General features: G+C 42.0%; 1 protein-coding gene across 1 annotated transcript; it reads right to left on the reverse strand.

The window, feature by feature from the left end:
- Nucleotides 1-390: 390 nt before the first annotated feature.
- dnah12 (dynein, axonemal, heavy chain 12) lies at nt 391-27,426 on the reverse strand. Its single transcript, XM_062392912.1, has 73 exons — nt 27,218-27,426; nt 27,056-27,143; nt 26,942-26,968; nt 26,662-26,851; nt 26,507-26,576; nt 26,254-26,412; nt 25,967-26,162; nt 25,243-25,431; nt 25,000-25,153; nt 24,823-24,914; nt 23,693-23,871; nt 23,463-23,598; nt 23,234-23,359; nt 23,016-23,150; nt 21,950-22,143; nt 21,625-21,868; nt 21,345-21,530; nt 21,057-21,257; nt 20,761-20,955; nt 20,563-20,684; nt 20,342-20,477; nt 20,112-20,258; nt 19,688-19,807; nt 19,204-19,360; nt 18,937-19,109; nt 18,692-18,844; nt 18,348-18,587; nt 17,974-18,219; nt 17,736-17,855; nt 17,542-17,651; nt 16,428-16,611; nt 16,193-16,333; nt 16,021-16,104; nt 15,497-15,685; nt 15,005-15,124; nt 14,659-14,847; nt 14,431-14,582; nt 14,148-14,286; nt 13,789-13,955; nt 13,422-13,677; nt 12,980-13,276; nt 12,591-12,769; nt 11,994-12,186; nt 11,726-11,887; nt 11,445-11,639; nt 11,179-11,312; nt 10,942-11,104; nt 10,764-10,844; nt 10,500-10,676; nt 10,265-10,396; nt 10,103-10,192; nt 9,881-10,021; nt 9,545-9,786; nt 9,308-9,455; nt 9,061-9,206; nt 8,732-8,946; nt 8,451-8,643; nt 8,165-8,357; nt 7,901-8,073; nt 5,921-6,061; nt 5,639-5,797; nt 4,718-5,013; nt 4,389-4,642; nt 4,145-4,285; nt 3,899-4,036; nt 3,589-3,822; nt 3,304-3,492; nt 3,104-3,207; nt 2,808-3,012; nt 2,195-2,332; nt 2,000-2,091; nt 1,828-1,895; nt 391-1,689 (listed from the first exon to the last, which is right to left on the reverse strand). The coding sequence occupies exons 1-73, from the start codon at nt 27,424-27,426 to the stop codon at nt 1,496-1,498; spliced, it is 11,922 nt and encodes a 3,973-aa protein (XP_062248896.1). The 3' UTR covers nt 391-1,495.
- Between the last annotated feature and the right edge of the window lie 541 nt (nt 27,427-27,967).

Consider the following 27,967-nt stretch of genomic DNA (forward strand, 5'->3'; position numbering starts at 1 on the left):
ATTAATAATATCGTTACATCTATAAACGTCACTCCAACTATTTTTTTTAGAATCAGTCTTGAACCAACCCACCTTTCCTCTCTCTCCAGTTACAAGGGAAGTGATTGCTTGTTGTGGGAACGTTTGGCTTTATCCATATTTTCTGGATCTTACTATGCAAAGTGCCTTGAGAAGATGTAATTAGGATTTGGCACCATGCACATAAAATGGAATTGTGTTAAAATAAGGCTGGGGTCATGACGCAGTTTATACAAGCAAGAAAATCAAGCTCAGCAACACAAGTTTGTCTAATGTCAAGTCGTCTTCTTAGATGAATAATAAAGTATATGTGTCGCTCAATATATTTCAAATTAAGCTTTTGGCTTTTATTGAAAAATAACCATGCGACTGTCTTCCAGTTTCTCTGTTTTTGATATTCCTTTCTAAATGCATCCACAACAGTGCTCGATCCAGTTTATAAACATATGTGTTGAAACCGTAATGATGTTTTATTTTTGCATTATTAAGAAACTGAGTATCCACAAGCACCAAAGTGTTTAACGTCCCACAGTAAAGTGCTTCAGTCTTAAACAGTGTGTCCTCTTCTATGCGACAGTAAGATTTGTACACGTGTACACAGGCGACTGGACTAGCTTGTGTTTCTTGAAGACATTTCACCTCTCGTTCAAGAGGCTTCTAAATTACTGACTAATGGGATGTTTTAATCTCTGGGTGTTTACCAGTCCTGAGGGTCGTTATGTTAAACATGCAGTATGTTGAGCCGGGTGGCCAACTAGTGAGTCCCCTGAGTCAAGACCCTGTCCTGACCTGATCTGTCTGGAGAGATCTGATCACCGTTGGGCAGCTCTGAGTTCGTCTGTTCAAATGCTTCCTGGGTGTCTCCTGTGACCACTTGTGATCGGAGCTCACTTCCCTGCTCTATATGCTAATAACCAAATACGTAATTTGTGTTTGCGAAGACCAAATGGTTTCGTTTTTACCCAGGCTGAGTTTACAGATGTGTTTGATGACAATGTTGTGTGTCAGTCCCTGTGTGCATGTCCGTGTGAGCAGACAGACAGATACATAATAAATGGTCAGCATTTATATAGAGCTTTTCTAGTCTTGATGACCACTTCACAGAACAGTTTAGCCATTCATCCATTCACACACATTTTCATACAGTCCATCTATGATCAGCACATTCAACACCTAATGTGACTTGTGAACTGTAGCATCAGCTGAGTAGTTGGTCCTTTACATGTGGCCCAGGACACATTTGTGTTCACACACTGTAAAGAATGTGGACACATGTTTCCCAAATGTACTAAGAGCTGTCGACTTGTGATCAAGGACGGATGTTAACACCAGGTCTGCATAGGGGCTCATGCAAACCCAACAACCTGCCTGTTTTACTCCTCACAGACAGTAGCTAACCCCTACTAGTCAGTTAGAACTTGGATGAGAGAAGAAATGTCTCTTTAAGAAACAAAGCAGTCCAGGGTGTTGTGTTGTTTCAGTCATCCAGCTGGCAGAGCATGGCCACACCACGCTTGATCCAGTGTTGAGGGGGTCTGCTGGTGGTTAACGTCATGGAAATGACAAAGTTGGTGGAGTGGCCTGTGGTTGAGAGGGTGCCTTTTCTCTCACTGGTCTTATAAAGAGGGCACACGTACAGTTCCTGAGGCTGATCACTGCTCCTCTTCTGAGCTGCGTGGGAGAGAAGGAACAAAGTTACACGACATAATAATTAGTGAGAGGAAACAGCATTATATTTACAAAATGAGAGTTGAGACAGACACATGAAAACATGAAGGGCGTGCATTTTATCTGTAAGGTAGTACATACTGGGTTTTATCCAGATGATGGGCATCACGTCAAACAGGACTTTGGAGAGCTGCTCAGCCAGAAGTCCTCTGTTGATAGAGACAAACAATCATCAACATTTGTCAAGTCTCCTCTGATTTCTCAATTACAATCATATACAGTCACTATTATTATAAAATATATGAACATCTACCGGTCTTTATCCCATCGAGCTCCATCCAGAAACAATCCAAAAATATAAACGCCGTCCTCAGGTGATGTGTCCGACTCATTGATAGGAAGAACCTGTAAGATCATAACCACATGTCAGTGTACACATCAAGACGATGTGAAGATCTTTGAGTTGGAGACATAAGCTTTATTATATATATAAGTGTGTCTATTTGACCTCAAAATCAAAACTGAGCAGGTCGATGGGGACGTGGTATTTCCTGGCGTAGTTCTGCATCGCCCCAGTTAGAAAGGCCTGGGTGAAGAAGAAGCCAGACAGCCAGAACACGCTGGGTTTACAGGTGTCGTACCATCCCTACAGACACACAGAGGAAAAGATGCCCGTGTAAAGGTCCAGTTTAATCACTGATGAACATACTTTTATGGTTTTGTTCCCGTTTACGCACTGCCACCGTGCACAGATTTATTTACACAATCCGATAACACATCCGCAACGATTGCAGTAAAATTTCATTTTCAACAATGCAACTTGGAGTGATTAGGAATCCCGGATCAGATATTTCAAACATTTGAGGCCTGAGTGCAAAGAGAAGAGCTGAAGCAAAGGAAATCTGAGTGTAAGCAGAGCAAGTGTTAGCACAAGCAGGGGCTACTTGAGAGTGCGTACATGGTTTTGAGTGAAATATTAAAAGTACAAAATCTGAACATGACATCAATAATTCCTGCATCAAAATGCAAGACCACACTCTTGAATAAAGAAAATAAAAACATGTAATGTATTTTCCTCTCTCCGGGCAAATATTTGAGTATCTTTGCTGAAATAGTTTCACCTGCAAAAACGTCAATCTTGAGAGAAAGTCAGAAATGTAGCTGCCCAGGGGTTTGAGGCTCGGGTAGGAGCGCTTGGCCCATTTCTCTGGGACCTTGCCCACCATCAGACTGCTGGCAACAGCCTCCAGATCTGCATCCATCACCACCAGACCCTTGATGGCCTTCAGCAGGTTCTGTAGACTCACACGGATCGTACTGCACAGCCTGACAGAGGGAGAAACAAATGGAGTCATATAAAACAAATGGTGATGCTCTGTATTTCTTGAAGTTGTGACACTGAGCCCTTTGTCCGTACGTGTTGTAGCGCTCCATCTCTTGGACGAGGACGGTGTTCATGCTCTCCTCGTAGAGCACTTGGAACTTTGACAGAGCAGCTTCTATGTCAAAGTTTCTTGGAAGCTATGTGGAGGAACAAACATAACCAGGTTTCCATGAGCACGACCACTGGCAGGGTTAACGATTTCTAAAAGCTGCTGACATTTTCCTTGTTGATACCTTGGTAAGGATGCCATTGGCTATGTCGTAGAGTGTGTTCTCACTCCCGGAGCTAACTCCTCCTTTAGTGCCACCGCCCTGTGTGAGTAGGAGTGAATCAAACAGCATCTTGGTCTGCTGGAGATCTTTGGAAATGTCTACGTTTTCATGCATCCCAAAAACTTCTGGGTGCTGGCTGAATGGAAGCTCCTACGACACAACAAAGGTTTTGTTACTCAGTTGGATATGCAGTGTATATATAAGATTGCCACAATATATAAACGCATATATGTAAATTGTTTATACCTTGATAAATTCAACGTAGTCCTCATAGATAGATTTAGGTGGGGCATGGTATTCACCACTAGGGGAGAAAGGGTAGCAAGGTTTCTCAATGACATCCTTGTTGTAGAAGTCCGCCAAGATGGTCATCAGGAGACGTCTGTCCCAGTCATCTGTCACACGGCCTCCGTAGTTACACTCCCCGGTCAGATACGTTATGGCCTCGAAGGGCACTTCATTGTATTGGTTCACAAACAACTGAAGAGGAAAATGAATTAAATTTCAGATAGTTGTAATGGTAGTAACCGCAGCCAGTCAATCTTTGAAAGAATACCTGTAGCTGTCGGATGCTTATACGCAGGTCAGACTCGTTGAAGCCATAGGGAATATTCCAGCCCAGTGGACCAAACTTCTTTCTTTCCTGAACAAGTGCATGGAAGAAGCACAGTCCATACAGGAGCTTTTCCCAAATCTGGTGGAGAAATACAAGGGTCAGAAAACATCCATTGTGTGATGCAGTTATTAAACGAGGAATTGTACATTCCTGTTATATACAAAAGGAAAATGTTCTGTTGCTCACCGGCTCCTTATTGGGGCAGTAATTGAAGAAGTTGGGGTCAGAAATAGGATCAGACAAGTAAGACTGAAGCAGGTTGAGTCTCAGTCCCGTAGGAGGCTCATTTGTCATTTTTACCCCGCTCTGCAGGATGGTCACTGGAAACTGACATCAGAAAGGAAGTTATTTATCTGGGACTTCATCTAAATAAAATCTCTGCAATGCTTTTTAAAGTTCTTAATGCATGCACATGTTGACTGTGCCGTACCTTTGGTGAAGGGTAGCTTGTGAGCCAGAGGCGGAAGTCAGGATGGCATGTTGCTGGACTGAAGTCCTCACAGATTTTCTCCAAGGTGGACATCCAGGAAACGGCCAGATGACAATTCTGCAAACACACCCATGTACCATCCTGCATGGCTGTAGATATCATTTTAGCAGCGATGGGACCCTGGCCTTGACCGAGAGAGATGGACTGGAACTTGGCACCACTCATGCTCTTGTCACTGGCAAACTTCAGTAAGCCTGTGGAGGGATTTTTTTAAAGGGTAGTATTATCTGAAGTGTTGACAGACAATCATCGGTCAAAGTGTGACTTACTGGCCATGGGATCAGCTCCTGGAGACAGCACAAACACCAGAGGGACGGTGGAGTTGGAGTCCAGGTAACTCTTACTCAGGTCAAAGGGAGGGGCTTGGACAAATTTCTTCCCAAGTTTGCCAGTCACATACTTAGTGACAGCTGGAACGATCTTATCAGGCCGGAGACAGCGAACAATGATCATTTTCTGCAGGTCGTTGAGTCGATCACACCATGGTGCAGGAAGGGGGGTGTTGCAGGGCTCTTTGCTGTCATAGATTGGCTGGAAGTCTCCCGGACGCTTGATGAAAGCTTCTCTGTGGAAGACATGTTTGTTTGTTTATGTATACGATAGCGACAGTGCTAATGAATCAACTGACAAAATATTGTCACTAAGACAGAGTTAGCTGTACAAGCTAGCTTAAATCTGTTGTCCGCGGCCAGCTCTTATAAGGTTGTTCACCTGAAACTAAAATAATGCACAGCAATCGTATATCTCTGCCAATTCAGTGCAGTGTCAGTCTATATACATTTTATTCAGACTCATGTGAGGTCCCTGTGACCGTTGACCACTGAAATCTAATCAATTCATCTTTGAGTCCGAGTGACAACTGGTCAGAATATGAAGAAATTCTCTCAAGGTGCTCATGATATATCATGTTCACAAAATATGCTCTGTGAGATCACAGCAGCCTTGGCCTTTGACCTTACACCACAACATTCTAGTCTAACTGATCTTTTGTACCAAATTTGGTGTTCTTGAGAAATCAAGTTCACAAACATTGGAGAGATTGTCAAACAGAAAACATAATTCCTCTGGCCAATGGATGTCAGAGGTGTAGAGGCGTAATAAACCCAGATTTCCTCCAGTAGTCAATTTTAATTTATAATGACTACAAGATACACCTAAGTTCTGATAAAGAAAATCTTGACGCTTTTTACTTGATTCCTTGTAAGCCAGGCAGTTCACTGGCTCGACATATCTCATCCCAGCTCTTATCCTGTAGCCAGCCGGGGTCAGGGTTAGCGATGGTCTTCTGCAGGCCCACTCCACCAGTCAGGAAGAACACGAAGTCACAGTACTCAATCTCCTCCTTTGCTCTGAAGGCAAATATGAATATCAGATACCACATATCCTCATATGAAAACCTGGACAAAAGCTTGAGTCAAATCCTTCTCAGCAAAATAATTCAACCAGTGTCCCACAGTGTCTTTAACACTTACAGGAGGAGATTGCAGCAGAGGAGGAAGGAGAAGAGCAGTTTGTCCTTCTCAAACAGAGAACGACAGACGTTGCAGAACAGATTATAGGTGAAGTGATCGATCAGGAATCGAAGCCTTCTCTCCAGGGTCTTGGACTTGTTACTGATGAATAAAAGCAATTCACAGAAAGTTTGGGATGAGCACAGACCAATGCAAGGTTAAGGTAAATTAAGCAATAAGCTCAAAGTTTCCTCTAGATGTCAGTGTATAGGTTATCTTCGGCACAGAAATCTGAAATTAAGCTTAATCTTTGGTCAATAAGTGAAGGGCTCAGTGTTCACTTGCTGCTACTTTGGTTAAATATGCTTATTCTGGGCATAAAAAAGTTGAAAGAATAAAAACAAAGGGGAGCTTTTGCTAAATTAGAAAGAAAACAAACAAATGTGCATAAAGTAGCATCGTTCAATGTACTGTTTTAGGTTGGGATTTCAAAACTGGTGGAATAAAATTAGCCTGACGTTGTCAGACTCACAATTCTAGTCAGAATGTGAGTCTGAGACCGCTCCATTGGGCTGTGATTATGGGGCGTGTTTCAACTGACCAGGAAATAAAATTCCTCTTTGCTCAATTGGATAGACCTGCAACCAATCAGAGCAAGGTAGTATGTGACGTATGTTAAGCGACTCATTGTGAGTTATTTACTAACGCCAGGTTCACACCGGACGCTGAAGGGCAGCGTCAAGCCTTAAATAACAGCTGGCTCCCATCCACTCCCATGTTAAAACTTTGTGCCGGTTACACCGGAGGCTGAAGCACCGCGCTGCGCCAAGGCTGCCTCGCGCCATGCAGCAATCGTCTCGGCGTCGAGTCTATTTTTGGCGCTTGAAGCGAGCGTATCACACCAGGAAACACACTGAAAATCGATTTTAAACGATGGTGATGACATATTTTATATGATATAAATGATCAAATATGCATCCCATACTTTGAAGTCCCCTTCTGTTATCCTGGAGTTTTAATTTGACCAATGACATTATTAAATGTCCCCCTCTGCCCATCCACTACAGCCACACAAGCAGTGATACAGATAAAAAGAGAGAGAGAGGGGGCTACGTGTTCCCCACATAGGCTTGAGTGGAGAATACGTAATTTACCCTCATCACCCGACATTTAAGGAAGCAAACAGCGAAGTTCTTCAACATGGATGACATTAAATTAATAATTGAAGTGGAGAAGTGCAGTGAGTTGTAAGATCCTCGGAACATGTTGTATAAAGACAACACCAAGGACGACACATGTTGGGATGCTGATGCTTAATGTTGGAGCAACAAGTAAGTATATGCTTTTAATCTACTGGATCAACGGGTGATATTATTAGCGCTGCCCGGCGGCTCAGCGTCGCTTCAGTGTCCGGTGTGAACAGCCAAGCGCCGGCGCGATAGGGATTAGCGCGGTGCTTTGGCGTCGCCTCCACGTTCTCTGTTCCTCTTTCAAAATGAATGCGCTGTCTATGTCTTCTTAAACAGACTCAATGGCAGCATCTACACATCTCAGCTATCCAGCGGCAGGCATGTTTGTTGAAAACAAATTCAACCCAAGGGCACTTTGATGACGTGGTTGATTACGTTACCGTTGATCATCTGTCCATCATCGTATAAAGCCCGCCCTGACAATCTGATTGGCCACGTCGGGCATAATTTCTCCTCAACGGAGCGACTCCAGACCGAACTTCCCGACCTAAAATGTTGTGGGCGGGGCTATATTCGTCTGGCATCCAGGCTAGAATAAAATAGCACTTAATGTTGACTTGAGTCAAACTCCGAATATATCGCTTTGATATTCTAAGGTCTTGATCTTGTTACGTTAACTGCCTTGGGATAATATATGATGTGATTTGGGTCTATAAAATTGAAGTGAATTAATCAGATGGTATCTTCATAAAGTTTCAGCAGAATTTATTTCAATGCATGAAGTCTTTTAGGACACATGCAAATGTCTCACCTGTCTTTTATAGAGTTGATGTAGAGGTTGACAAACCAGCTCAGAGAGTACTGGTACATTGGGTCAATATTGGTCAGATCAGCATTGCTGAAGAACAGGACGGAGGAATGCTTGGCAATGGCTCTGTAACCCTCTCTGGACTCTGCTATCTCAATCTCTGTCTTTTCTGCAATCTGAGAAACAAGTAAACGGAAGAATGTTAGATTAACAAATGTCAGACAGATTCACACATTCCAGATGTGATGTTTTGCCTCTGGTCCACACCTGCTGTTTTTTAGTAATCTCATTGGACATGATCTTAGCGGAGTCTAGAATCTGAATGGCGCTCTCATCCTCCAGGATGTTTCCCTCTGATGACTGCAGCGTCTCTAGGATCTTATCCTCGATTTCCTTCAGTTGTCTCTTATTAGCAGCTGACTGCAGTATTAGTGCATTTCTCTCCTCCTCCAGCTCAGGCCTGTAGAACATTAAAAAAGCAGTTGCGATTCTCCACTGAGGTTAAAAGTGGTATTTCAGTGAATCATCAAAGTGAGCATTATATGAGCATTACCTCTCCTTGGCAACCACGATGCCAAGCAGCTGGTCCTCCAATCCCTCTGGGGTGATCATGAAATTCAGCAGGGAAACCTTGGTGGCCAGTTCTGGTAGGTAGTGAGGGTTCCTCAGCTTAGTGGTGATGTAGAAACGGAAATCGCACGAGTATTCAATCACACTCTCTCCCAACTTGATGCAATCCACACCACCTAGGTGAAACCAAAATTTACACAATGTACAGTTTAGCTGTGTATCATCTCAGAAGAGCTTTAAGCTGCTATGTAACAATCACAGCACCTTGTTTGAAGGTCTGTTTGAGCAGCAGCGGTTCCAGTGAAGGGTCCAGCTCCTCTCCTACATTTTCCAGCAGTAAGGGAGTTCCAAACTGAATACAGTTCTCCAAAGTTCTCATGTAGTCTGCATCAGTCAGCTTGATCACACTCAGGTTGTTGTCTTTCTCTGAATTCTTCACCCACTTGTTGGCCTGGCCCTGAGGGTCGATCATCAAGGGCCTACAACGAAACAAACAATGATCCTAGGTTGATTTGTATAAGACCAAAAATCAACATGTGATAAATGTTTCAGTAGATTTTATAGACAAAAGCTTTTCAGCAACAAAGACTCACCATCTGCGTGAATTACTGACAATGACACCATTATCGATAGAGAAAGAGTCACTGGGAAGGCCTGCAATATTCCAAGCCCTTATCTTAATAGGATCTCCCAGGGTTTTACTGAGAGAGAAGTCATCTGATGAAGGAATGGTCTTAGACTAGAGAATTTGAAACAAGTGGAAAATAGAAAGGAGACAATTAAATGTGTCTGACTTCAGAGTAATGAAAAACAAATAATACAAAATTAAAGGAGTGTAACCTGGCATAGTTTGGTCCATAGTTTGGTGCACTCATGTCTGAAGCCGGCAGTAAAAGCCCCGAGGTAGGCAATGACACCAGCAGAGATGAGGACATCTCCAGTCAGGTTGTCGTATGTGTTCTGCAGTTCATCTGCTGCCTTAGACCATCTGCACACAGAGTTCAGTCGTTGGAATCTTGTGATTATTTTTAACTGCTAAAAATATTGAATCATAGTATTTCCGTGCATGGTCATCACCTGGTCTTCTCTCCACCCAGACCACCTATGAGTTTCTCGGCCCTCTCCAGCTTCCTGGCACACAAATCCACTTGGAACTCTAGCTGGGCTTTCTCCTCCGTCTTCTCCTCAAAGGTTTTCTGAAGAGCAGCTAAACGGTCCTCGACCTCCTTCAGCTCGGCTCTCTTTTGGTCCAACAGGGTCATGGTAGCAGCCAGTGACTCCTGAGCCTCGGCCAGATTGGCCTTCTTAGGAGCAACAACCTGAATGGACAGAGAGTGATAACAGTGTTTATGTATATGTTTACACAGATTATAAAAAAAAAAAATATTCTATTCAAATCCAGGAACACTGCACCTTTGCCACACGGTCATAAACTTCCATTGCTTTTATCCACTTGCACAAGCCCTCTGCTGCGGAGGAAGCCTTTGCCACTATACTTGGGTCAAAGTCAGGATTTGTCATGTACTCACTACGGATTTTTTGCATCACAGGGACCTGCAATGAAAAGATGCAGGAGTAGATTTAGACAAAATCCAACTGTTTCCCATAGTAGGAGAGACGTTTCCTGACACTCACAGGAATATTGTCTTTGTCATATTCTTTAAGATCACGTAAGAAGTTCATATCCCCCAGAAGCTTCTTGCTCGGACCCCAGTAGTCCAAAACCTAGACAATAAAATAAAAAATATTAGCACAAGTTGGAATGTTGAAATAAGATTCTCTAATCCTTTATCCAACCTTTTTTCCAGCCCCAGCCGGGTCAGGTATCTTATCTGGCTTTATGTCCTTCATCACACAAACAGCTGCCATCACCAGCTTCACCCCTGAAGGTGGATTTTTCATCGACTTCACGATAGTGACATCAGAGGGCTGAAATTAAAAACAGCTCAACTTACTCAACTGTCTAACTTGTATTGATCTTTGTGAAAACTCAACCTGGTCCTTAGAAGCTGTGTGGTTGAATGGTGCTTGCCTTCAAAGTGTTCAGGGCAGAGAGAGCAGCTTCCAGGGCAGGAATAGCCTCCGCCAAGTCGCTCTCACACTCAGTCTTCAGAGCCTGAGCCTCATTGGCTTTTATAGTTGCTGCTTCCTCATCAACTCGCACAACTTTACTTTTGGCCTCCACCTCCACAGACTCCACTTCAATCACCTGAAATCAGCAAGTTTAACAATACACAATATGTATTATAAATATTTCAGTCAATGTTGGGGCAGGATAAATATGTGATCTATTCACCTCCATCATTTTGGTGTTGTCTATCTTTGCCTGCTCTAGCTTGGGCTGTAGATCCACCAGCTCCTTCTTCATCTCACCCACCTACAGAATAAATGATGACTGAGGTGTGCTAAACATTGTTCATTAAAAAAGACAATTAACAATACAACTCGTGTAAAAATGGTGGCGCTGTCTGTACCTGAGATTCAGCGAAGGCTAGTTTATCCAGACCATTGGTATACCTCTGTTTTGCCTTCATGACAGTGTCTCTTTTCTGAGTGAGCAGCAGACGGAAAGCTGCAATCAGCTCCAGATAGGATGTGGGTGTCACATAATTATGACGACCAAGCTCAGAGAGGAATCTGCGTTGAAAACAAGACAAAATAAATGGTCTATACATTTAAATATACAAGCTATAAAGAAGCCAACACTGTACCTCTGTGAGAGCTGTTTGGCAGAGGTATGGAATGTTTTGCAGATGGGTACGACCTCCTGCCTCTCGTTTTCACTCATCTCCAGTGACTCCAGGAAGGAGTTGGCCACTCGCTCCAGAGCCTCCTCTGGCCAGGGCTGTCAGGGCAGAGAGAGGAAAAGATAATTCAGAATAGGAACAAAGAAGAGAGAATGTAAAGATAGACTGCTCACATTAAAAGTATCTACGATTAACCTATATTACATCTTTTGCTTGGGTTTACGTAGTACCTGGAACCAGTCAATGGTACAGCAGTTGATAAGAGATGGAAACTGGCGGAGGCGATTTCGAAAGGCATCTCCAATGGGACTGAAGGCCACGACAATATGCAGGTTCTCTTTACAGCGTGCCACAAAGAACGCAAATAGAGTCAGAGGGCTTAACTCCAAATTTTTATTTCCACCCTGGGCAAAGGGACGTACCGCCTGAAGAAAGAGAGACAAGAGTTATAATAAACACAAAAAAATAGGATCAAGTATGAACTGCTCTACAAGGTCCTAATACAACCTACCTCCATAATCTCTTGCTTCTCATCTACGGCGAACAGATTGGGCACCTCTCCTGTGTTCAGGACACTGTCCACATCTTCTAGAAATGCCTCATTTTTGATTTGAGCATCAGTTAGTAAGAACACCATCTTCTGACCTTTCACTCCAGCATTTTTCAGGAGCATCTATATGATCAAATTAAAATATCTGTTAAAACTTCAGTTTAAACAAGCAGAGGTCATATAGTAAAGTGTTATAAGAATAACAGAACACAGAAGTCGTTCGTAAAACCTTGAGGTCATCTCTCCAGTCAGTCATGCCATAGTTCTTTGAGATCTCAGGCTGGAACAGCGTCATGTGGGCCATAGACGTAGCCAGACGTGTGATGGACTGGCGTCCACTGCCTCCCACTCCCACAAGCAAGGCATTTCCTCCAGACTGCTTCAACACTCGGCTAATACGGGACAGATGCTCCAGGACGTAACTGCAAAACACAGACAGTTTATACCCGTTACAATTTCCATACAGAGAACATGAAAAAAAAAAAAAAAACATTATCATCTTTACATCTTATTATATTTTTATTTAATATGTGTAATTTCATTCCTTTGCGTGCAATATCCAAATCTGTTTGGGCGACATTTATCTTTTTTTTTTTTATTATTATAACTTTGTTTCCTTATGATACAAATATACATACTAACGATAATTTTACATTACATTTATGAGCTGGATGCAATGTAATTTCCTTATACTGTGAACTTTTCTTGTGTAAGCTCTGAATGACAATAGAGTTATAATGCTTGTTTTACTTCATGCTTAGTTTGATAAACAGCTGAAGACGGGATCAGGTGATTCAACAGAGTCTGAAGTATTTAAGCTGTTTACCGGAAGATGACCAGGTTCATGTGATTCTTGTGCATCTGATTGTATTCGTCGAGACACGACTCCACCACCTGAGAAAAGCTCTCCATTGAGGGCACCTCAGCATACAGCCTCTTGTCATCCTCCAGGTCGAGGTTCATGTAGTCGCCGAACAGAAGATTGTGCATGTCCTCCTCAACCAGCTGAGACAAATGAAAGCATTCAGAATTTTTATTTAATTCAATTTATAAAGTCTGTATTTTGTGCAACTAGTGCACAACCAACCAACCAGCTTGAGAGGAGAAACAGGCCAACGCAGCTCTGTTCTTTCCTTCATTTACTTACTTAAAGATAAACAGAATGATAGTGAAGCATTTATCACAACAGAAAATATAACTCAATATCAAACTTACATTACTCCCTTGTTTCAGGTGATCAAAGACCTGATCAAAAGACTCTGTGAAGTGATCTTTGAGGACGCTGTTCATGAGCTGGTAGAGCCACGTGCGATCTTTGTCATCCACCAAACGGTCGTAGTAGACACGGAAGACCTCATGAACAAACAGGCGAATCATAGTGCGTTTGTTCTCCAGAGACTCCTTCTTGAGCAACAGGCAGCCTTGGATTACGCGTGAGAAGTCCCGCAGGTTGAATGTGTAGTGAGACTTGGCTGGAGTTGGAAGCAGGTTCTCCATGGCTTTCTTATACACCTTTGGAAATCAAAAAGTTATTTAATAAATATAAATAATATAATTGATCAGGAAGCCAGCTGTGGAAAAGGCGGGATGGTTACCAAGAGACTGTAACACATGAGATGTGTAAGGTGATATTCTGGTGTTTCTTTGCGTTACTTACTTCCATTGTAGCCGTCACTATTTGGTTGCCAACTGTAAAATATTCAGGTGGAAATTCATTGTTTCTGAGATAGAAGGCCACCACATTGGAGAAGATGCGAACCATAGTATCATCGCTGAAGGCATTGATGCAAAAAATGTTGAAGTGCCGCAGGAAGCGAGGTGTCACTGCATTTCTCCCTCCACCAGGGGGGCCCATAGCTGCGATCAGCTGGAGGTCCACAAGAGTGATCTTGGAGGTATCCTTCAGATCATACCTGACAGAGCACAACGGATAACTGGCTGATAATTGAACACTGTTGTGGAGCAGTTACTTAACTTCTATACCCCACACTTTTAATATGACACTGATCTACAATGGTTCCTACCAGTTTCCATGGTCTATGTACTGTCTTAGAAGCTCCACAGGTGGCTGCGCTCCAAACTGTTCCAGTGCAGGCATGTTCATGTCATCCACAAAGATGACGCACTTCTTGCCCAAGGGGGGCCCAAACACCCCCTTCCTTCTCTTATCTAACCTGGACATGATGATATTCTGGAGGATGACATACAGAGTGAGGATAAAAAAATATATTTATATATATATATTAACCTATGCTGTTTGTCATGATTATTGTTTCATGTGATATTAATGATAAATAAAGTATTCAACTTGTTTATATATTTTCCTAGTAATCAATTTTTGTTTAACAAAAAAGGATTTCATCTGAAGTTCCAAAATGATCACCTGGGTTTGGTTTGCACTTGTGCGAGCTGAGAAATTGATGAAGAAGGGTAAATAGCGATCTTTGTCCAGATTGTTCATCAGTTTCTCCTTCACGTACACAGACTTCCCAGTGCCAGTAGGACCAACAAACAGGAGAGGTCTGAGCGGAGACATTAAACAATGCAAAAAGAATGTTGTTAGATTACATTATGTTAATATTTTTCGGTTAAAATCAAATGGATCACAAAAACAAAACAAATATATAAAGCCTTTTTGATTTGTGATGACCCGTAAAAATACTGACACTCCGTAGCTGATGCAGAGGTCCAACAGATAAGTGTAGCGAACAGTGTCCATGGTGGGAACAATGATCTCTTGCACTTTGGTGTTTTTCTCGCCCAGGTTGACATTCTTGATGGCATCATTCCAGTGAACCCAACGGCCTCTACCTTTAAACTGTAAAAGAGATCACAGTCTGATTTACTGATCTAAACACAAGTGAAATGCATCTGAGTGATGAGATCTCCATTACCTCATAGAAATAGTCATACACCTGGCCTTTGTCATTCATGGGACATTCCCATTTTCCCACAGAGTCAGGGACTGGGAATTCTACTGTTTTTCCTGAAAGAGTCGCCCTGAAGAACTCACTGAAAATCTCTCTGCTGTCTGCATCACAGCTGCCGCCCACTGACCACACCAGGGAGAAGGCAAAAGCAGCCTGTGATCACAAAGGAGAAGTTGATGTGTCAAACAAAAATATTCTGTGGAGGTAGGTGCAAGGAAACATTTGCATGGATGTTAGCAATGTGCACTTCCAAAGACATGGGTTTTAAGAATCAAGGTGTTCAGATGATAAATGATTGAGTACTTTTTACCATGATCCAGACGCAAATATTTTTATCTCCAGGATCCGTCTTGACAGGTTCAGTGAGCAGCATCTCAAACAGTCGACACAAGGACACCACAGTGTTACTGTCATGAGTGGACACAACTTCCTGTAAAGAAAACACTCATCAGGGATGACAAAACATATGTCTTTCTACATATATACTAGATCTGGATTTGATTAACATCTCCTAAAGAATATCAGTCTGCTAAACATGCCTGAGATTTCTCAGATCAGTGAGTTATTCTCTAAGTTAAAGAAAGTATCTCACAATGTTAAATAAAGTGAAAAAGAAATGTCAAGATCAGCCCCCTGATCTCAATCCCCACGTGAATTTAACAGGTTCGTCCTTGGGTCATACCCTGCCTCCTGTCAACAAACAAACACAATCTTGACCTCCTTGGTGGAGGTAATAAACGTAAATGTGTGGACTGTGAAATGTGAACTCAATGGATTGTTTTGGGGGCCTGTGGACACTAACTCTGCAGTTTTTACGCAGCGTCCTAAGCGCAGGCTGCAGGAGCCAATGGAAGAGTTCCAGCAGCAGCGAGCGATTGTCCGGCCTTTGAAGAGGATCAGGAAGAGAGTTCATCCAGGAGATGACTAGAGGCTCCCAGCCCAACTGAGATGGTTCCAGGTAAATCATCCCACATCGACTAACTGTTGCCGGCTGCAGTGACAAAAAAACATCATGATCCAATTAGACCCTGTTAATCAATATAAGTACAATGGAGTACAAATCAGCATTGGATCTTTAAGACTGATACTGTTCAATATTTAAAGATTAACATGACAATACATTTTTTTAAACTTTAAAATATAACATAAACAAACATTTCTTCAATCATCACATGCAGTGAATACTATGCTGTATTTGTTACATTGATATAGCAACTTTAGTGCTCTCCTTCAGTGATTAGTATGTGAATAAATCAAATGTTGTTTATGTTAGGAGCTGTTTCACATTAACAATAAAAAATAACTACAAAGAAAATTCTGACTTACAGAGGCCTGTGATAGATCCATTGCTTCAAAAATCAGATTCATTTGATTGGACATCTGGATGATTTCCCCACTCATCAGGCACAACTGTGGAGGAAGAGTAAAGAGATAAATATCTTGTTCATAAAATACATGTTGCACAAAAGTTTGAAAGTTCCAATGTGTATGTATAAACCTTTTTGTTGTCATCAAGCACAGTGTTCATACTCTCAATCCACAATGTGTCTATAGGACCATCAAACACCACCCATTTACGGTCCGTTGTTTCAGCTGATGCAAATTCACGAAATGTGTTGGCCACGATTCCATCTGTCCACTGAAAAGGAGGAAAAACTAAAAGTGAGAAAACCGAGAGGAAGAAACGAAGAGCTGCTGTGAAAACTGGATCTGTGACACAGACATAGACTTACCTCATGGGAAACTAGATCAAACTGTCCAAAGAGCTGTCCCATCGTGATGGACTTTGGGTTCAATGTCCTGAAGATGACCTTCTCTTCTTCACCATACCCTCTCTCATTCATGAGAGTCAGAGTGTCAGCAAGTGTGTGCAGCACTTTGGTCTTTCCAGCAAAAGGCTCACCCACCAGCATGAACCTTATATTACAAAAGGAACAGCTTCATGCAATATTGTGTTTAATTTTTCCCATTCAAGCCATGTCTCAGACTACTGGATAACTGGAACCTATGAACAGCCATCCATCAATTAATTGTCTTGTCTCACTTATCTGGGCTGGGGTCATGAAGGTAACCAGTATTATAGAACTTCCTGGGGGATCCTGAGGCGTTCCCAAGCCAGATGGGATAATAATCCCACCAGCAATTTCTCTTTTCTACGCCGGAGTCTCCTCCCAGTTGGGCATTAGTTAACCAGTAAACCTCTAAAGGTAAGTGCCAAGGAGACACCCTAACTCGATGCATGAACCACCTCCACTGTGCACTTTCGACGTGAGGGAACAGTAGTGTTACTCCGTGCCCTCCCCGGATGTCTGAACTCCTCACTCTTTCTTTAAGGGTGAGCACAGACACCTGATGGAGAAAACTCTGTTCAAATGAAAACATCCATCCACCCATTACCTATACCGCTTATCCTGTTTGAGGAAGGAGGAATGGGGAGTCATTCCAAGATGACATTGGGCGAGAGGAGAGGTACACCCTGGAATGGTTTCTAGTCCATCACAGGGCCAAAATATAGAGCTGAACAGGTCCCCACAGAAATATGTAACGCGTCCTTGGGTCTCTTGAAATGGCGCTATTAAAATTCAAGCTATTATTATTATGAAACAACTATTCACGCTCAGAGTCGCTGATTAACCTAACCCAAATCTGCATGTCTTTGACGTGTGGGAGGAAGAGAGAGAAAACCCAGATAAACAAGAGGAAAACATGCAAACTTAACACAGACGGAGCCGGCCATAGCAGGAACCTACTGTGAGGCAACAGAGCTAAACCACTGCAGCTTTGTGCTGCCCAGCTGAACACATAAGTTCAAAATTTTAAAATGTGATAAATTGAAATGAAACATACCCATGCCTGACTATCATCATCTCATATGTCTGAATCATCTTCTTTAAGAAGACCTCTGTTGGTTGTACATCGTGATTCTTACAACACTCCACAGCAGCCTCCAGAAACAGCTGCAGAGGATATGAAAAAAAGACACAGAGTAGGAGTTTTAAATGTTGTACAAAAGAATAAGTAATGACATCAACGAATCTGACCTTATAGTCAGCTTCAGGAAGGGAGATGCCTGGGAACAAATCACTGGTGATCCCATTGAATAGTGGAATATCATGGGAGAGAAACTTGGGCTCATTGACATCCTTTATAGACCTGAGGAGCTGAGAGTGACAACATGTGGACAAACGTTAAAGGCTCAGAAACAGCCACCCAATTGACAAATCAGAAAAGTTCACAAGTTGGACTCTGTGTATTGTCAATTTTTTAACATTCAAATACCAGTATGTCCTCATTCTCCTCCGGAAACTTCAGCTTGAGGTTTCCTGCAGCCACGAGTACAGCTTTGACAGCTCTCATGCCGTAATCGTAATGAAACTGGGAAGACAGCTGCTCCGAACAGAGCCTGTAGGTCATCACTATCTTTACGGACAGTGGTTTAGCATTGAGGAAGCCATATGAATACAGTGAAATCTCTGCTATCAGTGCGTAGTTGGGCACCATCATGGCCACTGTTCTGAACAAGACCTGCACATAGAAGAAACAGAAAGGTAACTCTATTACTGCAACAATTTTATGTTGCAGCGTATTGAAGCTGTTTAAAATCACCATCGGTGCATCACAGTGAAAAATAGAGCTTATCGCTGGTATAAGACCTTGAGATTGTCTGGGAGTTCTGAGCGTCCTGCATAGCCAGGGTTCATCGTTATGGACACGAAGCAGTTAGGATTGAGTTTGAGCAGGGTCCCCTCAAAGTCAAAGTACTCCAGCTTCTGCTCTACGGCTCTCTGGATGCAGAGAACCTGCTGGGCCACTACAGACAGCACCTCCAGCTCAATTCGGTTGAATTCGTCAAAGCATGCCCACGCACCGGATGATGCCAGTCCTTTGAAAAACTGTGAGATTGCACCAGAATACATGTTGAAACGTACCGTTCTTGCTTTCATAACAATGTCATTAGAATTATAAATTTCAATCAAAAATGGCCTGCTTGTGTTACTTTTCCCATGGCGATGTAATCCAGTCCATCAGAACAGTTGAAGACCACACACTGGACAGCTAGAGCTTTGGCCAGGTCTTTGGTGGTTTCTGTCTTTCCTGTTCCAGCAGGGCCCTCGGGTGCACCACCCAAATTCAGGTAGAAAGCGCCAATCTGAGACAAAGTTAGGGCCTTGGAATTCAGCAGTATTCCAACAAAACAAAAGTGTATTCACATTCAATTACATTATTTCTCAGATATTTTACCAGAGTTCTGTAGCATCTGTCAGTCAGAGGGGTGATGACCAGACGAGCTGAGTTCCCCAAATACTCGTAGGCATATTTTACATCACAGTTGATTATGCGAACACGAACGTTATCATTGCTCCAGTAATAACGCAACTGGGCGAGCCACTGGAAGTCGGTTTCATGTGATACACCTTTAAAAAGTGAATTTTTGGATAATTTGAAAAGATTTTTGTTTCCAATGCTGAAGCAGAGCTCTGTTACAATTGTCACTATATTTTTAGGTACCTTTCTCAATAAGCTCCATCACCACATCCCTGGCATGGACGTCGATCGTGACCAATGCTCCCAGAGTGATCCGTGTTTGTTGGGGCAGTTTCCCTCTCACCAGCTCCACAATGTCCTTCAGCTGATTCTGCAGTTGCTGATAGTAGTTCTTTAAACCCTACATAGAGCATAAGACAAAGTCATTTTTATTTATTTTTTATCTAGGGAGTATTCAGGTCAGTCATTCAGGAGTGAGACACAACCATTCCATTTGGTTTAATTTGTACAACACCAAATAATTACATTATTTCAAGGCAGGAAGGTAAAGATATTACCATATTTCCATACAATATTACTGATTTCAGTACTATTACTAGGAATTTGTTTGTCAGTAATTCAAATTTTGACAGTAAAATATTCTCATATTCCAAAATATATGACGCATCATTTCCCTTTAAACAATTTAAATTGTAAACCCACACAAACACAATATGTAGAAACTTACTTCAGCCCCATCTCTGATAGCTTCATGCACCTCCGAGGTCCAGTAAATCTGGGAGGTGCAAAGCACCACCTGCCCAGGCCATTCCTTCACCCAATGGCTCCTCGCAGTCTCAGCATAGGCCTGTACATACAACCACATTTTGCTCTCAGCTGTCACGGACTCATTTATATCCATCGAAGTTGTGGTTGTAACATTTTTACTGAAACACTTTTTATCTTATTTATTGAAATCCTCTTCACGTCTCAGTAGCCATCAATAAATACAGTTGTAAAGTTTGTTGCGTAGCCTGCTCTTTCTAGCTTTTCCAGGATCACCAACCCTTTATTTAGAAAAAGCAAATGATCCATACAGAACATGGTTGTATTACATATAACAATCCAAGGGATTGTGTTATTATGTGAGATTTAATAAAATTCAATCTCACCACCCTGGACCGGGCCACCACATCTCTGACACTGCGAAGCATCACATCCTCCACCTGCACCAACCACTTCTCCACAGCTCCTCTGGCTTCAGAGGTGGAAATGTTTTGGATTAGCTGAACACGCTCCCCTTCACTGCTATACATGGCCTGTACAATATGAAGTGTAGAATTTAATAAAAATGATCAACCATTATGTCATGTAAAGATTACAATATATGTCATTGTCTTACCTGAATATCCAGATTGGATATAAAGTCGAGTTTAGAAATGCCTTCGAAGCACTTCTTAAGATGGGGCTGCACTCGCAGTGGGTCCTTGGTCTCAGACAAAATCTCCAGCATTTCGTCATTAGACAGAAAGAAGAATCTGGATGTGGTATTAACAACAAGTATCAAACCTTTGACGCATAAACATTTGAACATAAAAAAGTCAGCAAAATCGATTAATTTACCGTGGAAAAAAGAGACGTTTCTTCTCCAGGTAGGCATTCAGTCCTTTCATGATGCTATCCAGGAGATTGTTGGAATCTTGCAGTTTTTCTAGCAAACCAGGCAGCGAAGTTGCAGGCAGAATCTATGTTTAATAAAAACACTAGTTAACTTTCAGGTTATTTACTTTGGTGATCACTAAAAACAGTTTTGACAAGTACCTTGGGATCCTTAATGCAGTGTCTCATGACTTCTCTCCAGTTTTTGTCAACAGTTAGGAAAAGGCGTCCCTCCTCCGGAATCTGCTGCATGATGTCCTGAGAGGAGAAGATGGGCTCCAGGTAGAGCCACTGGGCCTGTACCTTCAGCCACTCATCTATAGTTTCCTGAATGCGAAGCAGGCGCTCCTCCCACAGCTGAATCCAAACAACAACCAGTTAAAAGCTTTGCAGGACTACGTTACAGGCAGTGAGCTTAAAACTCACCCACCAAGTAGAGGTCATCAGTTTCAGCTAACCTTGATCTGTTTTTCAAAGGGTTTGATGAAAGGTGAGCCCCTCATTGTCTGAGTCTTCACAATCTGGTCATCTAGAATTGTCTGTATCTCATCCCAGGAAGTCAGGATAGAAACCCCAGTCTCCCTGTAAGGTTGGTGTTGTAAAGAAATACCGTCCCAAATGTGCACCATGGCCTGCATTGCCTTCTCCAAGGAAAACTCCTGTAGAGATACAGACAATGTGGGTACACTGTAAAGTAATCAAAATAGAGATCCAGCATTGAGGTGATATGAAAATAAATTCCTCACTTTACTTGAAGCAGCGCTGATAGACTCAAACTCTTCCAGGTAAGGGGCCAGGTTTTGTTTGAGAACTTTGCGTAGTGTTGTACCAGAGTCAGGAGTGAGGTCATAGCCAACTATATGTGACATCTGGTCCCAGTGGCGGGTTTTGACGCCTGGATTACACAAGATGGAGACTACAGGGATATGGTCCTGTTGACACAAGCATATTACACATATTATTTTGGCATCGAGACTACACTAATTACAAGACTTGATGACATTAATGAGCCCCTTAATTAAATACCTTGAACTCTTTGATCTGCTCCATTACAGTGGAGCACAGAAGTATGTTGGGGTTCTCTTGCTTCCTTGGATCCTCTATGCTAGGTTGTCCCTTAAGCTCTCCAACAAATATTTCAGTATCTTGCTCGACCTTGTTCTGTTTCTGTTGGAAAAACTTCAGCATCTTTAAGATCTCTCTAAAGAACTCATCCAGTTGTTCCTCCATGCTCTCCCCCTCCAGATCCTGGAAGGATCCATCCATCCATCTATACACAAAGAGGATGAACGTTTTTCAGGATATATCTTTTTAAAACAAAAACACGACATGAATTAAACTGAAATTGGACCTGCTCTCTGTGCGCTGCCACTTCAGTACAAGTCCAAACAGCCTCTGGTACAGTCCAATAGTCTCTTTGATGACATCAACCTCTGGGTAACATGTGGGCTCCCACTGATAGAAGATCTCTTCTTTGTTAATGAAGCCAATTTCCTCCTCAGACTCCTGGAGAAGTTTCTGAACTGTTCTGACATCTGAAACATACTACCACCCCCCCCCCAAAACACAAAGACAGAAGAACAGTATGAGAAACCTGCTCACTGCATTAATATTTTTCGCTGAATAAATTAATATGTTCTGACTAAAAGACAAAACAAGACCAAACAAAGCAGCAGAATTGAACCTAACTACAATATTGGAGATATTTTTAAATGTTGGTATAACAAAGACATGACCAAAGATCATTGGCTATTCAAACGGAAAACCTGATAATGCATTAGTATTGAGAGAGGAAAAATGTGTGAATTAAATTGAATAAATGCTCAAGGCATTAAAACAAATTGTATGATGCTTCTGTATAATTCTGAATGCTAGTATCATTGCAAGAATTTCTAAACATACTTACATATTAAATCAACTCAATTGAATTGTATTGTATTTTTATAGCGCCATATCATAATATACATTATCTCAAGTTTCTTTAGATAGATGGTCAAGACCTTAACAATGATAGAGAAACCCAACAGTTCCCACAATGAGCAAGCACTTTACTGTATAGCTCTCCTTTTAATTCCATGCCTTGTTATTAAATCTACCGACTGATTTCACAAATGTCTGTCTGTGACAGTATATTGTAGAACTGTTTGAAGAGGACTCACTAACGACAATAAATAATTCTTGAGTAGCTCAAAAAAACAGAATATTTCCAAACAGGCAGGTTGAGAGAGGCACTGCACTGTAATAGTTTTACTTTTTGGCAAGAGTGAGATGAGAAAATCAAGCAACATATTAACTGTACAGGTATGAGAGTGATATCAGTCTTACCATCTCACTCTCTGCAAGAAAGCAAATACATGTATTTCCCCAAATATCCTACATTGTTTTCAGGTTATCTGAGAGCACTAATGACACAGTACCTGCTGCATCATATCCAGCTCAGAGCAATGGGGGAACTCCTCTATTCTGCGTCCCAGCTTCTCCAGATGCACCATCAATCGCTCTCTTTTAGCAAGCAGCTCCTGCTCCCCCCTCTGCTTGGACATCTGCAATACCTGGAAAAATGGCGGAATCAGGTCATCCTACAAAATGACATACATCCATGATATATCGTTAAAGGTAGACAAAGGAACTGTACCTCATCACTGAGCTCAAAGGCATGGAGAATGTTCTCTGGCCAGAGAAAGACAGTTGAATTCAGCTCCAGATCCTCGGGCTCAACGATATGGACGTCCAAGAAGTAGATCTGTCTGTTGTAGGCTTCCTGTTAAACACAAGGTGGAAGTGGTTTGTATTACCCTTGTAGATAACACTGAAATCTATGTATTGTTGTAAAATAATTTTGTAATATATGTAAATGTATTTACCTTTATTTTTTCATTCAGTTCTGCAATACTCTTCGTCTTAGTAAAATGTATGTTATCAACCATTTGAGCCATGTCCTCTGTATTCTCTGGAACCTTCAGAGCTTTCTCTCTGATGGTTTCAAATTCAGAGCAGATCCTTTGGACAGAAAAAAGCATTAAATAGACAAATATAAATGTAAAGGAAAAAAAAGGGACCGTTATATTTCCGAATGCTACAAAATGTCACTCACAGTAGATTTTTCTCACGGTGGCTGGTGATCATTTTCTTCAGAAGTATTTCAGCATAGGCTTTGGCTTTGTGAGCCAGCCCTTGTTTCAGCTCTTCACAGTCCAGATGGACCATTGTGAAGGGAACTTTTGCTGGGAGGCTGGTGATCTCCTTTGACACAGCACGGAAGTCCTCCACTAGCTTGAAAGGTAGTGACATTAGAACAAAATACTTTAATTGATTAACTCATAGTTCAAAATCCCATAAGGACGTTACCCTTGAACTGGAATCAGCCCATAGATGACTCATATTCCAGAATTCAATTCAATTCAATTCAATTTGATCTGTATAGGGCCAAATCATACTGGGATTAATGTAATGGGACTCTGATCTTGGATTAGTTTTAACAGATGAACAGTTGTCTAAGACTTGATAAACACAACTTGTACATGTGCTACACATGGTCTTATACAGCTGAATCTGGTACAGAGATCCGTTTACTAATTCAAGACTTGCAAAGATTAATGAGGAGTTTTAAGTCCAATTTGAACCTGGTCCAGTTTGTGCTCTCTTTGGTTTAATATCCAAAGAATCCTGTGCTGTCGGACCAATCAAAGCTTATATGCTTATAGCTTTCACTTTACTCCATCCAAGACTTTTGATCCTCTTCAATCAAAAGTAACATTCTCCACCATCCTTTTCTCACTAGGTCAAAGATGTAATGTAATTCCTAAAGTTGGAAAAAATGTAGAAAGCACTCAAAAGGTCCTCTCAAAGTTTTTCTAAACGTTTTGAAGGCCCTTCCTGGATTACGACTATTAGGGCTTAACCCATAAATGTCATCTTACAGAAGAGAGCCCCCTCCTCCCTTTTTCGAGTTTTTTATTTGCATTCCTGTCTTTCATCCCTGAGTATTCTCCACCTATGATAAGACATTTTCACTTGTCAAAAGACCCAACTTAAATTGCTTATTTGTTGTTGAGGGATGATGAAGTCATACATATAGGTAAAGTACATGATTTGTATCTGTTTCCTTGATGGGATAAAACTGTGAAACATTCGACGGTCATCAGGAAGACTTACAGCAAAGTAGGTTGAGGTAAAAATTTGTCATGTCCAAGAATCCAAGAATTCAAATTAGTATTTTGTTACCTTAGCGTACTCATCAAAAGAGTGTTCCTCTTCCGAGAACGTCTCCACCCGCGTCTGTGCAGTTCCATCGATTAGCCAGTCATACTTATCAACTGCAAAATAAAGCAGAAGTCAGCAACGGAGTGACTAAAGAACAGGGGTGTGATGATAGGATATGACTGCATCATGGATCATCACCATAACTCTGGAAATGATTGTTAGGTTCCTCCAGATTCCTGCACACAGCTGCCTTTAAAGTGTCCTGAGCCCAAGAAAGGACGCGATCAGCCACCTTAGCATCAACAAACGAAGACGGGGCTTGTGTCAACCATGACTGGACCGTCTGTACTCTCTGTGGATAGATTTCATAGACATCAATACTGGCTCGAAATAGAATTCTATACGTGCCATAAATGGGTAATTTAGGATGGTCAACTTCACCTGCAGTGTATTTGTGATGGCGTTAAGAATCTCAAAAACAGCAGCTTCCAGATCTTGTAAGGTGGGGTAAATTTCCATCTTTTCATCATCAAATGTCAAGGCCAAACGGAAGAGGGGCAAGTGGTGGGGATTGCTCGGTTCAAACAGATTGATAAACTCCTCCACACTTGTCTGAAGCATGGATTTCAACTAGGACCAACAAGAGAAACAATTTAAAATATACGGGAACTGTACCCTATTCTAAACAGACTTTCAATAAAGATACAGACAGATAAATCTAATAATAACGCTGTTCTGTTCAATCAAGCTGCACAAATCCTGTAGATATCAGTTCTCTAAATATGCTTGATTTGTTTTCAAGATCCATTCATTATTCTCTGAGAAAACAATGGAAAAGTCCTATATTTAAGAAAGGGAACCAAATATCCTGGGTCTGCCCCAATCCGGATCAGCACCAAAATATAATTTGTTCCTCACAGACCCATACTGCATCCTTCCACCTCGTTTCAGAAAACACACATACAGGGGTGAAAACATAACCTCCTTGGTGGAGGTAATAAGCAGCTGTAAAGATACAAACCTTGAAGTTTCAATACAAGGAAGTTAGCTTGCAACACAATTTAAATCAGTATCACACAGTATCTAAGTACTGTTGGTAACAAGGAAACCCCCTTACTTTAAATCACTTTTTCTGAGTCACAATCAAGCCCATAATCAGCATTACCTGATTGGAGATGAGCGTGGATGCACAGTCATAGAAGCAGTCAAGTCTTTCCTCTTTAACTCCTTTCCGAGTTTCTTCACTGGTTAGTAAGTGGATAACTTGGGGAAACCAGGTATTCATGATACGATCTTCTGTCCTCTTACACTCCACAGCAATTTTGTTCTGTAGGCTCTTACAGTCCACGGGTCCTGAAGCCCTGCACCCGCAGAAGCAAGAGTGAGTGTGAAACATCTTAAATATGTTCTAATTTGAGCAGAATCTCAAGGCCTTCATGTTGTTTTCCTCACCTCCATCCTGAAAGATCAGCCAGGACCAGTGTTGAAAATGTTGTGTAGCCAATATCCAGAACAGTTTGCATGACCGGATGAAGAATGTGCAAATTTCTTTTTATCAGCCTGCGGCTTCGGATGAAGCTGTCACGCCAAGGCCGGGAGAAATCAAGAACGCTGCAAAATATTGTAAATGTATTTTAGGAAAGGATGTGAAAATGGATCATCCACTATATTTCGTGACTGTATGAATCATTTTCTGTACACTCACTTTGCTTGGGTAGCTGCCTGTTCGACTGAGATCAGCTTCTCCTTATCTGGATTCCTCAGCACCGAGTCCACTTGAGGGAGTGAATATGACATAATAATTCAGCTGTTGTCTACATGTCCTCCACACACATACTGTACACGAGCAACTTGCATTACCTGTGTGCTTGACAATGACATGGCGGAAGTCGTCGCTGACTTCCGTGCAGAGCTCCTGCAGCAGCTTCTTTGTCTCAGGACTCTCCTTCAGTTTGTGTGGGACTCGGGAGACAATGGAGTCCAACCACTGCTGCTGGATGGGAGCGTATGGGCGTCTCTCCACACATCGCTTCAGGAACTCATAGTTCATCTGCCAAAATAAAACAAAGTGATAGGGGTGAGAGGGGTAACATAAATAGTCTCTAGAAATGTCAAATTTAAAACTTCCAAGAAGACTCACCCTACTCTTCCGCTCCTCACTAAGCATCTGTAAAGCAAATGTTCAGACCTCATTATGAATTACACATATTTGAATTCACATTTGAATGGTGTCCATATGTAGCTGGATACATACAGAAGATGGAAACTGTGGCTCTGGTGACTGACAGCGCACTGCTCTCCTCTCTTGGCTCTTTCTGTAAGTTTCCATTGCTCTGGAGAACCTAAAATAAAAGAACAAACACAATGAGTGACCTGTGCAGATATCAGTGGGGTGACACTTAAGGAGATGACTTACAGCAGCGTATGGTGTTGCTCTTGTTTGCTCCTCCTGTGTCTCAGCAGCTTCTTACAAACAGAGAACCTCTTGGATATCTCCTCCTTGGTCGCTTCGAGCTGCTCCATCTCTCCTCCCCGCTGCTGGGGGCCTTTAATCGGGGGCAGGACAGGAAACTGCGGCATGTCCTTCGTCTTTATGGTTTTGAAAACTCCGGAAGAGGCAGCCATCTCTGGACAACAGACACTGAAGACAATCAGGGGGAAAATAAGAAAGGTCGAGACAAAGTTACAGAAGTTGTAAGCTAATGCTAGCTGCTAACTTCCAGGACAACAGGACTGACTCACTTTCTTCCCTAGAATCAAGTTGGAACGAACGACTAGTTGAATATGAAGTAGTTAGGTTCTTACCTTCATTCACTGTCGTCTCTGTTTGGTTAAATAGTTCATATAAAGTTAAGTGACTCGGTTTAGACTGACGAGCAGCAGCGTTACCATGGAAACCGTAAACAAGGTAACCGCGGCCAGAGGGGGCGGGGCTCGTCAGTGGTTCCGGTTTCAGGTGCGAGGGTTGCCAGATCTGACGGTTTTACCGTTTAACCTCTTCTACGGGTTGAATGTTTTTGTCCTGTTGTTGAGTAAACATCAGAGGTGTATAAAGTACTTGAAAGCCATACTTGAGTAAAAGTACAGATATCTTACCTGGAAGTGACTCTGGTAAAAGTTTAAGTCACCCGTCAGAGAATGACTTGGGTAAAAGTCTTAAAGTAGC

Source organism: Platichthys flesus, chromosome 7, assembly GCF_949316205.1.
Source record: "Platichthys flesus chromosome 7, fPlaFle2.1, whole genome shotgun sequence".
Classification (NCBI taxonomy): Eukaryota; Metazoa; Chordata; class Actinopteri; order Pleuronectiformes; family Pleuronectidae; genus Platichthys; species Platichthys flesus.